The sequence below is a fragment of the Mustela lutreola genome, chromosome 8, assembly GCF_030435805.1.
Source record: "Mustela lutreola isolate mMusLut2 chromosome 8, mMusLut2.pri, whole genome shotgun sequence".
NCBI classification, from domain to species: Eukaryota; Metazoa; Chordata; class Mammalia; order Carnivora; family Mustelidae; genus Mustela; species Mustela lutreola.
The window spans coordinates 145,781,089-145,797,810 of NC_081297.1; the positions used below are offsets into that span (position 1 = coordinate 145,781,089).

At 55.7% G+C, this 16,722-nt stretch overlaps 1 protein-coding gene across 1 annotated transcript; it reads right to left on the minus strand.

Moving 5' to 3' along the window:
- Window positions 1-2,675: 2,675 nt before the first annotated feature.
- On the minus strand, window positions 2,676-11,118 carry MCAT (malonyl-CoA-acyl carrier protein transacylase). The gene is made up of 4 exons (XM_059187192.1): window positions 10,668-11,118; window positions 8,805-8,892; window positions 5,893-6,110; window positions 2,676-3,297 (listed from the first exon to the last, which is right to left on the minus strand). The coding sequence occupies exons 1-4, from the start codon at window positions 11,085-11,087 to the stop codon at window positions 2,884-2,886; spliced, it is 1,140 nt and encodes a 379-aa protein (XP_059043175.1). The 5' UTR covers window positions 11,088-11,118; the 3' UTR covers window positions 2,676-2,883.
- Window positions 11,119-16,722: the final 5,604 nt, after the last annotated feature.

Sequence of the window (16,722 nt, forward strand, 5' to 3'; positions counted from 1 at the left end):
TCTGTGCCCCCACACGAGGGGCAGCCTCCTGACCTCCAAAGCCAACATGGAGCTGGCACTTGACTGATCTGCTCAAGAAGGCCCAGCCTGTAAGGGGGAAACTGAGGCCCAGAGAAGAAAAGGGTCAGACCAGAGTAGCACTGGGATCTTCTGCCCACCGATGCCTTCCAATCCAGCCTGTGGGGGTTGGTGAGATCAAGGCCCAGATGGGGAAAGGGTCATGGTCAGACCCAGTCTGGCGGATCTGCGTGGCAACTTCCACAAGCTGCAAACAAGTGTTCAGCAACAGTGATAGCAGAAATCAACCCCAAAAAGGAAAGGACTGGAGGCCCATCCCTCCTAGGAAGTGGGCAGGGGTGCCATGGTCACCCAGCAGCCTCATGATCCCTAGACCATCGGCTCAGGATGCTCCCATCTCCTGCGGCCCCTCTACAGCAGGGCCCAGGGACACTGCCACGGGGCGGGAGACACAGACCCCTACCCTCTGGGGGGGGCCTGGGGTGGAGGCCACTGGAAACAGTGAAGCCCCTTCCCCGAGGTGACAAGGCTGCAGGGGCACGAGGGGCCCATCATCTGCAAGGTTTTAGAGGCTTTTGATCACGGCCCTTGGTCCAGTCAAGATTTCTGGAGGCGAGAGCGGATTCTCAGAGAGCATGTGCCTAGGGAAACCCACTCCTTCCAGGCGCCCAGGTCTAGGCTGGCTGAGGGAGGCAGGCCGCTGGGAAGAGAAAGGCCCAGGGTCTCCACGGGCGTGGGACACAAACGTGGTAGCAGCTGTGATTCCTACCCCGGGGCGGGCCAGCACCATGGGAACAATGATGGCGCGGGGTGGTCTCCTCAAGGGGGCAGATGCTGGCCCAGATCCTGCCAAGGAACAGGATATAGGATCCACCACAGCCCCTCAGGCCCTCACCCCGGACCCCGAGCTCCCCCCAGAACTCCCCTCCCCACCCCGTGCTTCTGCCACTTACCCAGACTCAAAGTCTGCAGGGGTGGGGAGGGCGAGAGCCCATCTACCCCACCCAATCTACCCCACCCAGGGCTCCCACAGTGGAGGTGAGCACTGCCTGCCTACACCTTTGGGTTCCCCAGCTGGGCGGCCCCTGCAGTGCTGGCAGAGACGGTCGTCAGCTTTCTGGAACCAACCTTAAGGCAGCACCATATGCCCTTGGATTGCTGTTTCTTCTCCCTCCTCTGGCCTGGAGCCTGGCCGGACCCTGAGGAGAAAGGCCATGCCCAGAGAAGCAGCAAGGCCTGCCACACGGGAACACTCACCTTCCGCTGCTTCTCCAGGGCTCCCTTACATGGGACCACGATCTGCAGAGTGTGACTGTGATGCTGTCCTGCCCACAGCACAGCCAGAGCACCTGAGCCCAGCCTGCAGAGTCCCAGGGTCGCTGGCTAGCGCAGTGCTTGGAAGAGGGTTCCCACAGACTCCACACTCTTTAAAAATAATAGCAAGGTTCGGGCAACCCTCTGGGTCCCCTCCCTCTTGGGGAGCTCTGTACTACTCCCCAAACTTCACTTTGCTGCCCACCAATAATAATAATAATATAATAGCAAGTTTCTTTGCAAATGTTTGAAAATTTCTTAAAATGGAAGTTTTAAAAGATCGTTCACTGAACTCTCACTGTCTGAGAACACAGATTCAGGCCATGGGACAGATCAGTTTCCCTCGTCCTATGCAGGGCTCTCGGCCCGGGCTGTGGACACACGTGGGCATGTGGGGGGGTTATGACATCTGGAAGGGCTCGTGGCGCAGAGTGGCCAGGAGCCAGGACAGTGGCCCACGCTGTGCGTGACAGTCCCATGCAACGAAGGCCAGTTCTGCGCAGAGGTTGACAGCGCCCCTGCTGAGAAACCCTGCAGAACTGAAAATGCGAAACCTACCCCAGATTGGACAGGCATCTACACCACAGCCAACATTTATGGACAAACACAGAGATCTCACACCCGGACGAGTTTCCCACTATCGCTGTTGGGAAGGAAAAAAAGCCACCAAGACGTCCAGAACATGACTTCTGCTTGTTATCAGCGGAGCTGCCCAGGTCCAGAACCACCGTCTGCTCCTGGGGTGTGGCTGTGCCATGGGAGGTTCACAGGCACAGAGCAGACCCTTAGCGATCACCGTCTGCAGGGAAACAGGGCCCTCAGCCAGCCACCTTACACGCTTCCTGCCTGGCTAAGGACCTCTTCCCCCCAAGCGGGAAGGCCGCTCACTCACAGGTTGCCAGCAGGCGCTCAGTACTGGCTGTTGGGAAAATAAACCAGTGTGGGACAGAGTCTCCCAGCGACAGAGTGTGGGATGGACAGAATGGCTGCCAAGGCCAGCTACGTCTGGAAGCCCTTTGCTTTCAGTGACGAAAGGGCTCAGAAGCCGGCTGTGGGGACGCACGGGCTCATGGGGCAGTGGGGGCCCCTCTGGCACTGGCCTGCCTAGTGGCCACGCCAGTATGCTGATGGCCCCCTCGTGATGGGGTAGGGCGCGACAGGCCACAGGCTGAGCCTTCCCAGCCTCCTGAGCACACCTGCCGGCCAGGTGGTCTCAGCCTATTTTGCAAAGGAGCCCAGAGGTGTGAGATCTGCCTCCAGGGTCCCCGGGACACTTCTGGCCCTGCTGCAGCTTCCCCCCAGCCCTGAAACATATCTCAGGGGAAGAAGCGGACCACGGCAGGTCAAGAAATACTCGCTTTTGGGCTTTTATGTGGCCTTCAAAGCACTTTGCAAACAGTGCCTCCAAGTCACTTGGATGAGGAGGCCTAGGGACAGACGGGGCAGGTCCAGGCCCGCTGCAGCGCTGACTGGGTCCCCTTCTCCCTCCTAAGCTGCGCCCCTGCCACCCCAGGCACCAGGAGCTCCCACCGCGGGGCTAGGGGGCCCGGCCTAGGTCCCGTCATCCTCCAGCACCTCCACGTGCCGGTATGACTTCCAGGCCTGCAGGTTGCAGCTCTTCAGGATGGCTCCCAGCTGCTTCCCGGGCCCCACCTCGAAAGTCTGGGGGAACTCCGTGCCCCTCTTCCTCTCGTAAATGGCGTGCATCGTCTGCTCCCACTTCACCGGGGAGACCACCTGCCGCACCAGCAGCTTCTGGATGTGTCTGGGCTGCATGTATCTGTTCCCGTCGACATTTGAGTGGACGGACACCAGAGGCTTCCTGACACCGATCGACTTTAGAACTTGTTCGAGGGGCTCCAAGGCCGGCTCCATGAGGCGGGTATGGAAGCCCCCGCTAACGGGCAGCATCTTGGTGCGCCTGAAGTGATACTTGGAGGAATTCTCCCGCAGGAACTGCAGCGCCTAGAAGGAAAAGAAAGGGTTTCAGCCAAGGACATCTTAGGGGAGGAAACGCATGGCGAGGCGGCCTCCCCCGGCCCCGTTTCTGCGGACAGAAGATGCTATGGGCACCTCCGCATGCTTCACCCCGCAGACAGCTGCGAGGACGGCCTCCATTCCCTCTTTGTTCCAGTACAAACCAGTCATGTACACGGTGGCCCAGAAGTCCTCCTCTGGGGCCGTGACTGTTCACACAGCCCACCCGGGCAGGCGGCCCCGAGGGGACTGAAAGGCCGAGGCTGGGGAGCGTGTCCCCCCCAGCTCCCCACTCCCACTCAGCCTCTCGCCGTCTGTCATCCACAAAATGAGCACGATCTCAGCGGCTTCGCGCGGTTGCTGGGAAGCGACGGGACGGGAGGGGTGGAGTGTGACCACGTGAGGACACACTGTCTAGTGGGAGTTTTCCATTGTAAGCCCGCTACCCTTCACAGTTTCTAACAAGCCCGTTTTCTTACTACGCCGTAACCCTCGAGATGAAAATTCTGGAGACTCCAAGCCTCGTGTCTTTCGATCAGAAGCCCACCATCTGAGCTTACTCTAGAGAAGAAAGGAGCTCTGTCCCCTGGAAGCCAAAAGCCTTGCCTTGAAGGGTGTCTCAGCTCAGACGGGGCCTCCCAGGCTAAGAGGCCCAAACTTGGCCCTGTTTGCAAACAACATAATTCACAAATATTTTTAAAATATTAGAGATTCTTAAGAGACCCTAGGCCTCCAGGACACGGCGTGGGGCCTGCCACCCAGATGGCCCTTCCCGCCGAAGGGCATCCTGTGGCTGATCTGTCCGTCGCCGTCTCTCTGGCCCTGTCTCTGGCCTGTCACCATCCGCAGCGATGCTGGGGCTGGGCCCGCTGTTCCCGGGAAGACTGAAGGTGTCAAGGTCCCAGGAGCTGCCTGACCTTGGGTGATTGTGCCGCCTCTCCTTGCCTCAGTTCCCTCATCTAGAAAAAGGGGAGCACCCTAGTTATCTCACAGGTTATCAAGGTAAACTCTGGTGCCCAAGTGCTACGTGACGGTTAGCAATTGTCTTGTATGCTGAGCCCATCCAGATCCACTGGAAAAAACCACGTGATGGGATGGCTGCGTGTGCCCCCAGAGGGCAGGAAGGGCTCGGGCGTCCGGCTGGATGGCACTTGCTCACCCATCTCTGTGGGCCCTGCCCTGCAGGAGGCCAACGCATCATTTCAGCATCTCCAAGCGCCTTCCACATTTAAGGCCTCTGGACTCATCCAGCCCACATCCTAGGCGGGGCCCACAAGAGTCAAGGCCAAGGCCACAGCCTCAGGGCCCAGGAAGCAGAGGCCAAGGGTTTTTTGTCCCATCATCCGGGGTTGCAAAGGGAACTTCCTGCTCAGGGAAGCCCTGCCCTCACCTGAGCTCTTTGCTTTGGCACCGGGACCGAGGGGTCGTCCACCCGCGCACCCAGCTGTGCGGGGGCTGCACGAGATGCCAGCCCTGGTTTGGGGCCCCTCCCCACCCACTTCTGGGGTTTCCAAGGCCATTAATGGGAACGAGCAGTGAGCTCCACAAGCAGCGTGGGGCCATTGTCGCCCATCTTCCTCTCCTCTCGGGACTGTCACAAGAGAGACTCGCTGGTTAGAGGAGATTCACACAGACACTGGGCAGACGGGCAAGGCCTCATGGGATGGGAGACGGAGTGCAGTCGAATGGACAAGGAAGGTTCTAGAATGAGACTGACTGGAGCTCTGTTCTGCCGCCACCATCTCTAAGCACTAGCCTCTCGCTCTGCCTCAGCTTCCTCGTGTGTAACACATGCGTGGAACTCCCTCCTGGGGAGCACCAGGACGCCTACGGGACTCGAGTGGTGTAGACACGTGCCTTGCAGCTGTAGCTCCTTGTGCAGGATCCAGCATGGACTCACTCAGCATCCCGGGGCCAGGCCCCAGCTGCCCTTTGCCATCGGCCAGTCCTGGCCTCCCTGCTGGGGACACCCCCTTCCAGCAAACACACCGTCCACACACCATTCCCAGTGTCACCTCCTGAGGCCTCCTGGCAGCCAGCCCGACCCCCACTGTGCCCCAAACACACAAGTTCCTGGCTTCTCGGTCCATGTCCCCTCAATGCTTGTTACAGAGGAGCTGCTTGAGAAATGTCTAGGGAAGCGTGAATGGAAGGAAGGACAGAAGGAAAGAAAAAGAACTTGAACTTGGATAAATGCAGACCCCTAAGACAAGGCACAGTGGGGCGGAGTAACCTAGCAGGCATGGCTCCTCCTTTTGCTAAGGGAGCAACCAGAGGTTGTGAGAACCCCAGAATTTACCCCAGGAAGGCCCTGGGGATCATCTGGTCCAACCCCTTTACCTTCTAGGAGGCCTGGGTGACTTGCTCAAGGTCCTGGTCTACGCACGGTGCAGTGGGGATGGCAGCCCAGCCTCGACTCCCTCTGCAGGGCTCGCCCCCCCCCCCTTGCCCTCAAGTACTTCGCACAGACCACAGCTTGGCAGAGCACCCATCACACCACCACGGGCTTCCTGGTGTGGGTGGGACAGTTCCAACATTCTCTGTGGACTGGGGCCTAGGAAGGCTGTTCCCATCAGCACCAACCTCCAGATGTCCTGATATCACCCGGCAATCAGGAAAGAGGTAGTTGGCCACCTCGCACACGGGGCTCTCTATGCCCAATGTCTTGCAGTGCTCCCGGGCTTCCAAACACGCAACGTTGAACTTGGACTGAGGCTGGCCGAGGACAGACAACATCCCACTGGGGACAGCTTCTGAGGCTTCCTGCATGGCCTCAGCTCGGACTTTCACTGCATACAAACCTATGCAGAAAGAAGTGCATTTGGAAAAAATCAGGGCATGTGAGGAAGGTGGGGGAAAGCCCAGATCTGAGACAAGGCACGAGTTCACACAGCATGCTGGAGATGCGGACCCGGTAGTTACCAGCAGTTCCCAGGGCCATGGTTCTTCCTCTCTCTATCTACTTTGCCGAGACAGCACCACCATCCTGAGAGGCAGGTGCCGTCCTTTGGCACTATACACATGAAAACACGGAGTTCGCAGCCTTAAAGCTGGCTTGCTGTGGGATGGGGGTCCTTAGCCAGGTGTGATTTTGCCTCAAGGCAAGGTCTGGGGGCCCTTGTGATTGTCACAACAGCCGAGTGTGTGTGCGCATGGAGGGGGCAGGTACGTTTGCTACAGACATCTGGGGGAAGTCAGAGATGCTGCCCCACATCCTACAATGCAGGGCTCTACCACCAAGTTAGTATCTGGTCCAAAATGTCGACAGGCTGCTGGTGAGAAAGCCTGGTGCGGGGAGCGGGGTGCACAGGAGAAGACTCTGAGCCACATACAGTGTTTTGGACAAGTCATGACCTTTCCGGTCAAATTTTCAGTTAGCAGAATGAGGATGATACTATCTAATCTGCCTGGATTGTTGCAAAAACTGGGAATGAAAGTTTCAATACCACAGCAGTCCCATACATCAGGCTTTACTGCCCCCACTTGGAGCTGCAGAAGCTGCCACTGCCAAGGGCAACGGAAGAGCAATGCAGAGCCGCTGGTGCGTGCGGCTCAAGTGCAAGGTGAGAAGTCTGTGCCCGGGGCAGGCAGCTCCCACGATCATGATGTAAGAAGGCCTGTGACTACTGGACATCTGTCCTCCTGGTCCTGGGTCTGCTCCCTGGGGGGGGGGAGGGGGGGGGATGACGGGGCCAAGGAGAGGTTAAGGGACTAGTCCAGAGTTTCCTGGGACCACAGAGAGGCTCTGAGGGCACAGCCTGCTCCCCTCTTAACAAATCTGCCTTCCCTCAGCACCTACATACATTTGTACTGGACTCTTGGCCCCTTACACAGACAGGGAGCAAACTGCAGAGCAAATACAATGACAGCCTGAGGTAGGAAGTAGCCGAGAACCCACAGGAAAGTGGAGAGGGCACGCGGAAGTCCTCCCGTGCAGGCATTAACAACTGCAAAATGTCAAGTGAGAAAACACAGGACATACACAGGCTCTAGCTCTGCATTTATGTGCGCAGAAAACTATGTGTGTATAAAACAGTTTTATTCGGAGATGTGCATATGCAGCATTTTTTAGCATTTCCTTAACCGTGCTATAATGCTGTTATTTTAAAAACACGGAAGTAAAAAAAAAAATAAAACACTGAAGTAAAATAAATACATCAAATACAATGTTTCAAATGTGTAGTTCACTGGTAAACCACCAGCTGGCTCTAGTTTCAAAGCTTTCCATCCTTCCGTAAAACACCCCGATATCACTCCCCATCTCTCCTCTCCTCTGCCCTCCAGCCCTGGCACCTCTAGCTGCTGTCTCTGGATTTGCACATTCAGGACATTTCACACACAAGGGGCCGCCTCTCTCATCGAGCAGGCTTTGAAGGCTCATCTGGGTAGTGGTGCGCATCAGCCCTTTATCCCTGTTACGGCTGAAGGACACTCACTGCACGGACCGAGCACGATTTTTTCTGATGAGGGGCATCTGGGCTGTTTCCATCTTGGAGCTATTTCGAATACTGGTGGGAATGTTTGTGCACAGGTTTCTCTGTGAGGACGTACGTTTTTATTTCTTAGGCATATTCTGCAGAACCACTGGGCCGTTCGGTAGTTCTGTGTGCAACGGCTTGAACCGTCAAACTGGTTTCCACAGTGGCTGCACCATTTTACACTCTCTCTAGCCACGTCTGCGGGTCCTGCTTTCTTTCCTTTGTAAGATTTTTATTTATTTATTTGGGGTGGGGGAGAACACAAAGGGAGAGTGAAAGAGAGAAGCAGCCTCTCCGCTGAGGAAGGAGCCTGATGCGGGACTCGATCCCAGAACTCTGGGATCATGACCTGAGCTGAAGGCAGAGGCTTAACCGATGGAGCCACCCAGGTGTCCCTGAGGGTCCAATTTGTTCACATTCTTGCCAACACTTATTATTATTCTTATTATATATTTTTTAATCGAAGCCACCCTAGTGGGTATAAGGTGTGGTTTTGATCTGCACATCCCTAAGGGATTAGTGATGCTGAATATCTCTTCGCATGCCTGTTGGCCGTTTCTGTATATCTTCTTCGGAGAAAGGTCTGTTCACATCCTTTGCTCGCATTTAACTATAAGCAAAACAGTTTAACTGGTTCACTATGAGCAAAAATCTTAAGTGAAACTAGTATGCTCATGATCAAACATTCATTTACTTTTTCACTCCAGGACTATCTGCTGGCCATCTGTCAAGTGACAGGCACTGGTGCTGTGGGAGTGGACTGAGAGCACCCAGGACAGGGTGGGGGACAGTCAAGCAAGCAGAGTTCAGGAGACTACGAAAAGAAAATCCCTGGCGAACCCTTCAGGCTTAAAAGAGATTCAAAGGTGAAGTTTGGTCCTCCCAACGTCATTCTCGCCCATGTGTTCCCTTCTCCATCACCCGAGTGGCTCCAGAATTATTTTTGGCAGTGTCCTTGGTCCCCAGCGAACCCAGCAAGAAAACACCCCGGCACAAAACCAAACCATTCCTGTGTACCTTCAGAAAATTCCATGGCTCCAGCAAACACTAGGGCTGCAAATTCTCCCACACTGAATCCAGCAGCAGCAACACAGTTCTCAATCACCTGTAGTGACAGATGCAGGGCATGAGGCCAAGGTCTAGGGGTAGGGGCAAGGGGTTCAGTCCAGGGCTCTGCACTGCAAGCCGGCAGGCTGTTCAGAGGCTCAAGGAGGCAGGAGTGGGGAGCCACCAGCCTGGTGCTCTGGCTAGAAGAGGACACAAAAAGAAGAGGCCTTGATAAGCCCTGAACCAGCCCTTTTACTGACGAGGAACTTTGCTGGCAAGTTAAAGCCTGCTGCCTGATTCTGGTGGAGCCGTGTCTCCAACGCAGGGCTCTGGATCCGTCTCTGCCCTGGAGATGCCTCTCAGGTCCAGGGAGCCGGAGGGAACTACACAGAGGAGAGAGTGACCCAGTCTCTTGAATTTGATTCTTAGCTTGGGAGAGTTCCCTGACTTTGAGCCTCGGCTGTCCCATCTGCGGGATGGGGAAAGGGCAGGACCTACCTCACAGGGCTCCTGGTATGACACCAAAAGAAGGTCTCTCAAGCGCTTAAGCACAGACCGGGCGGAGGGTAAGGGCTCCATGAATGCCCACCACTTCACTAATTCCCTTACGTCTCCGAGTCTCCTTGCCTCACCCACAAAGTAACTGTTTCCCGACACGGTTGTTGTGAGAATGGAGTGCAGGGTTCACAGCAGAAGCTTCACGTTTACTGTTCTGCTATTATCAAATGATAACAGCCACCAATTCGCACCTTCAAGTGCAGTGACATACTCACACCATCCTCTTAATGGGCCCTCACTCAAGGTTGGAGTTCACCCGTCTAAAATCATTTAGTAACAAATGACTGAGGATCATTTTTTTTTTTTTTTAAAGATTTTATTTATTTATTTGACAGAGGGAGATCACAAGTAGGCAGAGAGGCAGGCAGAGAGAGAGAGGAGGAAGCAGGCTCCCCGCCGAGCAGAGAGCCGGATGCGGGACTCGATCCCAGGACCCTGAGATCATGACCTGAGCCGAAGGCAGCGGCTTAACCCACTGAGCCACCCAGGCGCCCCTAAGGATCATTTAAAATCGTTCAGGGGCGGGGCACCTGGGTGGCTCAGTGGGTTAAAGCCTCTGCTTTCCGCTCAGGTCATGATCTCAGTGTCCTGGGATGGAGCCCCGGCCGGCTCTCCGGGCAGCAGGGAGCCTGCTTCCCTCTCGCTCTGTCTGCCTCTCTGCCTACTTGTGAACTCTGTCAAATAAACAAATAAAATCTTAAAAAAAAATTTTTAAATACCGTTCAGGGGCATAAGGAGGGCACTGATGGAACGAGCAGGGGGTGTTATATGCACCTGCGGAATCACTGAACTCTACCTCGGAAACGGATAAAACATTACATATTAATTAACTGAATTCAAATTAAAAAAAAAATAAAAAGAAACACACACACAAAATAAATAAAAATTTTAAAATCGCAGCCGAGGCTCTGTAGGTGGGACATGCGACTCTTGATCTGGGGGTCGTGAGTTTGGGCCCCAGGGTGGATTTAGAGAATAGGAGTAATAATACTACTAATAATAGTAACTTTTAAAAAATACGTAGAATAAAATCGCAATCCAGCCCAGACTCCTCAGCCGCTTTCCCTGCTGTTTTCCGCCCTGCGACACCGCACTTAACACGCCCAGGGGTTCACAGCACGTTTTAGTCCCCAGCCCCCTCCCCTACGCGCCCCCCAGCGCCGCGCCCCCCGCTCCCTCCTCGCCGGGACCCGGACAAGCCCCCGCCCACTGCGTCCCACGCGGGAGCCGGGGCCCAGCGCGTCCTCCCCGGGGGCGGCGGGCGGCGGGCCTCACCGCGGGCTGCAGGTGATGCAGCTTCTCCACGGCGGCCAGCGAGGCCACGAAGACGGCGGGCTGGCAGTGCGCCGTGCGGTCCAGGGCCTCCTGCGGCCCGCGCAGGCTCAGCTCCAGCAGGTCGTAGCCCAGCACGCTGCGGGCGGCGGCGTAGAGCTCGCGGACGCGCGGGTAGCGGAGCAGCCCCCGGCCCATGCCCACCAGCTGGCTGCCCTGGCCCGGGAAGAGCAGCACCGAGCACTGGCCCGGCGGCCGCCGCGTCGCCGCCTCCCGCGGCTCTTCCTCCGCGGCCGTGGCGTCTCGCAGCAGCTCCGCCACGTCCACGGCGCGCGGCGGGGGCGGCGGGAAGGCCGCGGCGCCGCGGCGGCAGCCCGCGCCCCAGCCCCGGGCCCACGCGGCCCGCGCCACCCGCAGGCTCATGGCGAGGCCGGGGCCGCCGCGCGTTCCCGCGGCGACGGAGGCCGGCGGGGCGGCGGCGCGGCGCGGTCCCTGACGCATTTCCCGCCGGGCGGGCCGCGGCACCCGGGGGCGGGAAGAAAGGTTCCGCGCGGACGAGTTCCGGCCCCGGGCGCGCAGGGAAACCCGCGCAGGAGCCAGCCAAGCCCGCGCCGCCCCGCCGTCCTCCCGCCGGTCCTGAACGAGCAGCGAACGCGGTGTCTCGCTCTTTCCACCTCGCCTGTGCGCGGCTGTGAGACGCTCCCGCGGTGCTTCTCGTCTGGCTTCTCAGCGGCGCCGTGCCGTCCGCCGGCCGGCAGCTCTGCCCCGGTCTCCCCTGCCAGCCGCGCGGGCCCGCGGACGCCGCCGGTTCGAGTCCGCCCCCCGGACGTTTCTCAGACGGCAGCTGCTTTGATGCCTCCCCGCAGCGCGGTGGCGGGGGCCGCCCTCCTCCAGCCCTGCTCGAAGGCTCCGAGACGTGAGGCGCAGGTGGTTAGAGACGGAAGCGGGATCGGAGCCGGTTCGGGGCTTGGGTGCAGGGCGGGAGGCGGGTCCTGGGGGCGACTCCGACCTCACGCCTCACCCCTCCGACCCCCACCTGCCCTCTGCTCCTCTCTCGTTTCCTGCCAGCCCGCCTGCGGCCGGGGAGACCGACAGACACCCCCACGCCCCAGCACACACATAACGGATGAAGCTCTAGAACCTAGTGAGGTTCGGTGAGCTGAGGTCCGGAGCCGATGACCAAGAAAGAATTCTTGAGACATCTTTGGTGCAAAATGGTGGTTTATTAAAGCACGGGGACAGGACCCGTGGGCAAGAAGAGCTGCTGCCCCGGGTTGTGAGGGTCGGCAGGTTATATACCTCGCGGTTGGGGGGAGGCGGTGAAGGGATGGGAGATTTCAACAGAGTTTTCCCATGTTAAGGAGGGCCTACAAGGTGCCCGGGTGGGGGGGGGGGCAGTCCTTGCCCATCTGGCTTGATCAATGTCGTCTTTAGGTCAGGCATTAACATCAAGATAGTTGGGAGATCCTTGGTGCGGTGTTATGATCCTGCTGTCATTCACATTCCCTTCTACCTCAGTCTCCTCCAGTTAATGGTGGGGAGGGGGACATTAGGGCTTCAGGAACTGAGAGTTATTTGCCTCTGGAAATTTGTGCTATTGATCAGGTAACCTCCCTGTTTAGGTCTCTAGGACATCTGTAGGGCAAGGGAGATTCCTGTTCCGCAGGATTGCGATCCCTGCAAGTGAACTATTTATCGTTTTATATCAGTCAGGAGTGCCTGAGGAATGCTACACATATTACGGAGGGGAGAGGGGGTACAAGGTGCCAGCTTTTACTCTGTCCTACCTGCGGAAGCCCATAAATCCGCAGGAGGGGGACCTTCTAAAGACCTTAATCCACAAGGACGGGGAGAACAGGAAAGGAAAGAATCCTTTCGAGCTGAAAAGCCGGAAGACCAGTATTACCTGACTTAGCTGACTCCAGACTGCCAAATTATTATTATTTTTTAAAGATTTTATTTATTTATTTGACAGACAGAGATCACAAGTAGGCAGAGAGGCAGGCAGAGAGAGAGGAAGGGAAGCAGGCTCCCCGCTGAGCAGAGCGCCCAATGCGGGGCTTGATCCCAGGACTCTGGGATCTTGACCTGAGCTGAAGGCGAAAGTTTTAACCCACTGAGCCACCCAGGCGCCCCGGACAACCAAATTCTTCTGGACAGTGTGGAGAGCTGAGCCACCGTCCTCCATACAAGAGCCTTCTCAAAAGCTTGGGGACCGGCAGCTCTCGCCGCTTGTAGAGCTAAGGGTGAAAGAAGATTAAAATAAAGAGGACTGTTTGAAGGTATCTCTGAAGAGCAGATCTTTAGAACCCTGTCTCTAGCCACTAAGTGATGCCCCTCCTTCATTCTGGCAAACATCTGGGGTTTAGCTCTGGAAAGGGCTGGATGGGCCAGGGACAGAGCTGAATGTGGGTACTTTGCCAAAACAGGTGAATACTGAATGCGGGGTGTTCTCCCCCACTAAGCTCCCAGAAACCCAAAGCTAGAACCTTACCCTCCACACAAGTGACTGAGGCACCCTGGGGAATCTGACTAGTCCAAGAAGAAATCTGAAAGACATTGACAGTCCCGGAAGTACCCAGACAAATGGGCCCCCAGGTTCCAACTTACAGTGATGCTAAACCAACAAATGCCATGGATAGACTTATTTTCTTCCCGCCTGATCATGAGCAGCCAGCCAAGAATTCCCAAGCATCTGAGGAAAGCCTCTTACAAACAGAAAACAAGAATAAAAAACCCACAATGCATAGGATTTAGATACTGAGAAGAAAATAACTTTTTTAAAGAAAACTATCACAGATAGTTGAGAGGTAAGAGAACTGGCTGTATCCATGAAAAATGAACAGAAAGGTATATTTAAAAAGAACATTTAGAAAGCAAATAAGAATCTCTTGGAAATTAAACATACTAAAGCGGGGGGTGCCTGGGTGGCTCAGTCGGTTAAGGATCTGCCTTAGGCTTAGGTCATGTTCCCAGCATCTTGGGATTGAGCCTCACAGTGGGCTCCCTACTCAGCAGGAAGTCTGCTTCTTCCTCTCCCTTTGCCCCTCCCCCTGCTTGTGTGCACACACTCTCTCTCTCAAATAAATAAATGAAATCTCAAAAAAAAAAATTTCTAAAGGAAAGCAAAGCCATGTTTAACTCACAAGTTAAATGAGAGGTGACCTTGGGGTAAACGGAGGACTCAGAATACCAGGAAGCCCCTGGGCCATTGGCAATCACCTGTTCCTTAACCTGGGGGGTGGACACTCAAGTGTCTTTTAAGTATTATTTTAAAGCATACAGTGTTTTATATACATTTCTGTTTGTATGGGGCATTTCACAATTAAGAAAACCAAGGCAGCAAATGTTTGTTACTGTAGAAAGAGGCATCTGATTTATTGTAAGGGGAAGAAAAATTATAAAATCATTTGTAGCATGAAGGCATTCTTGTAAAGATAGGTATGATATGCTTAGAAAAATTCATGCAGGGGCACCTGGGTGGCTCAGTCCTTAAGTGTCTGCCTTCAGCTCAGGTCATGAACCCAGGGTCCTGGGATTGAGCCCCCGCCTTGGGCTCCTTGCTCAGCAGGGAGTCCACTTCTCCCACTCCTTCGGGCCCTCCCTCTCCCCAAGCTCACGGTTGCTCTCTCTCTGTCAAATAAATAAATACAATATTTTTTAAAAAAGAAAAAGTCATACAAACACTCACTGAAGTGTTGACAGTACTTTGCTCTAGGCGGTGGGAGAGGAAGTTGCTTTATTTTTTTTTCCCCCGTATTTTCCAATTCCTTTGCAATAAATTTGAGTCACTCATATAATTAATAAAATACATAAATGAAATACAAGGATATACTGTACTTGAATCACACTTGGAAACCGGAAGCTGAATGACCCACCGGTTAAGAGTGCAGATCCTGGGGGTACCTGAATGGGAATCCTGACTCCAAGGCTGACCAGCTGTGTGATCCTGGGATGTTCCCTATCCTCTCTGAGCCTGTGAAGTGGGGTTAATCCTCTGGGGCTTGGGAGGGTGTTGCCATGCCTTGTTCCTAGATCAATGGAGTCTACAGGTAGGTTTTTTGTTTGTTTGTTGTTGTTGTTTTTTTTTAATATTTTATTTATTTATTTGACAGGCAGAGATCACAAGTAGGCAGAGAGGCAGGCAGAGTGAGAGGAAGGGAAGCAGGCTCCCTGCTAAGCAGAGAGCCCGATTCGGGGTTCGGTCCCAGGACCCTGGGATCATGACCTGAGCAGAAGGCAGAGGCTTTAACCCACTGAGCCACCCAGGCGCCCCCAGAGGTAGGTTTTGCTTGTGTCAAATCCTCTAGGGTTTGGCCCAGACCTGGCCGCCCTGAGATGCTTAGGTATATATGCCAAATGCCCAAGAGAGGCTCTGTGTTTAGTGCTATGGAGTTCAGAAGTCATTGCCCACTTAGAATGGGGGTGGCCCAGACTTGGGGTTCTGGAAGAGCTTTCTGGCATGACACTGGAGAGCCATCCAACTCGGACATGTGGACTTGCCCAGGGTGGGGGTGGGGTCGGGGGTGACCTAGACAAGGGCATAAAGGTGGGAAAGGGTGGGGTGGTCAGCTTGACCCCAGGGCCAGGGAAAAGGATGGGACAGGACCCTAAGTAGTGGGAGCTTTGGAGGGTCCTTGCCAGAGGAGGGGAGTGGCAGGAACAAGAGGGGAGCTGGGGGCCAGCTGCGGCTGCTGCTCAGAGGAAGGACAGTGGCTGCTCCGCAGGCTCCGGAGGGTCCATGGAGTTGGACAGGAGGGAGAAAGCAGTAAGGGGAAGCTTCCAAGACCAGTGGGGGGAGCATCTGCATGCAGACCTCCAGTGTGAACCCCTCTGACCCGTAGGTTGTGCGAGCTTCAGGAGGGCAGGGAGCCTCGAGTGTTTGTTCTCGGCCCCTCCCTTTGGCCCTGGCATGCAGCAGACACTTGGGGGCAGAAATTTCCTTGAGCCCGATGTGTAGTAGGGGTGAGGCTGGAGGAAGCTGCCTTGTCTCCTCCCCCCGGGGTCTTCCAAGCCACAGGCACCTCCTTACAGGAAGAGGGTGAGGGCTGGCAGCTTGCTGGGAGGTGTGGCCAGACCGAGTTCATCCAGTAGGGCGGGTGCAGTGCCTAGGGCCACAATACTTTCAGGGACCCAGGGAAATGTTTTAACTTCTTTTAAAAATTAGGAGAAAGGGGCGCATGGGTGGCTCAGGGGGTTAAAGCCTCTGCTGTTGGCTCAGGTCATGATCTCAGGGTCCTGGGATTGAGCCCCCCCCCCCTCTGCTCAGCGGGGAGCCTGCTTCCCTTCCTCTCTCTGCCTGCCTCTCTGCCTACTTGTGATCTCTGTCTGTCAAATAAATAAGTAAAATCTTTTAAAAATAATAAAATCATAAGAAAAAGAAACAGTCCAGACTGGATTATGCTTGTCTTTATATCAAAGCAGTCGAAGCAGGAAGGGCTCACAATGGCCAACATGGCAGGGCTTAATTTTTCCGTCTGCCGTCCAGGAGGCTAGCCGCTATGGCTGGGGACAAGAGTTCACATGGTCCCCCAAGGAGCGGTTTGGGCCACTTTGGCTCCTGCAGGCTGCGGGGCCCTGCTTGACCAAGTTAGCCCAAGGTGGCCAGAACAGACCCTGGGCTGCAGTGATAAAGCAGCACCCACAGGCGAGCTGAGGGGTCCAAGGCCTGCTGCTGGAGGTGCCATGCCCATCAGGGTGTGTCCCGGCCAGCTGGAGGCCACCTCTGGACCGTGACGGTTGCAGTCTCCCCTCACTGAGTGCCCAGCGTCTGCAGGGCGGCCTGCTCCATTACCCTGTAGCATCCTCATTAGTCCCACGATGTTGTGCCCATTTTACAGATGAGCAGACGGAGGCGGAGAGAACCAGTCACAGAGTGTCTGAGCCGGGACTCAGAGCCCCGCCTGCCGCCGGCCCCGGGCCCCAGTTCAAGTGACTGGGATTTTCCTCTGGCGATGGGAGCCCAGGGCTACTGTGTGGGACGGCGTTCAGGGCTTTGCTTTCAAGCGCTGTAGTTCCCCTCTCTGAGGTCGGTCCCTGTTTTCCCATTTTACAAACG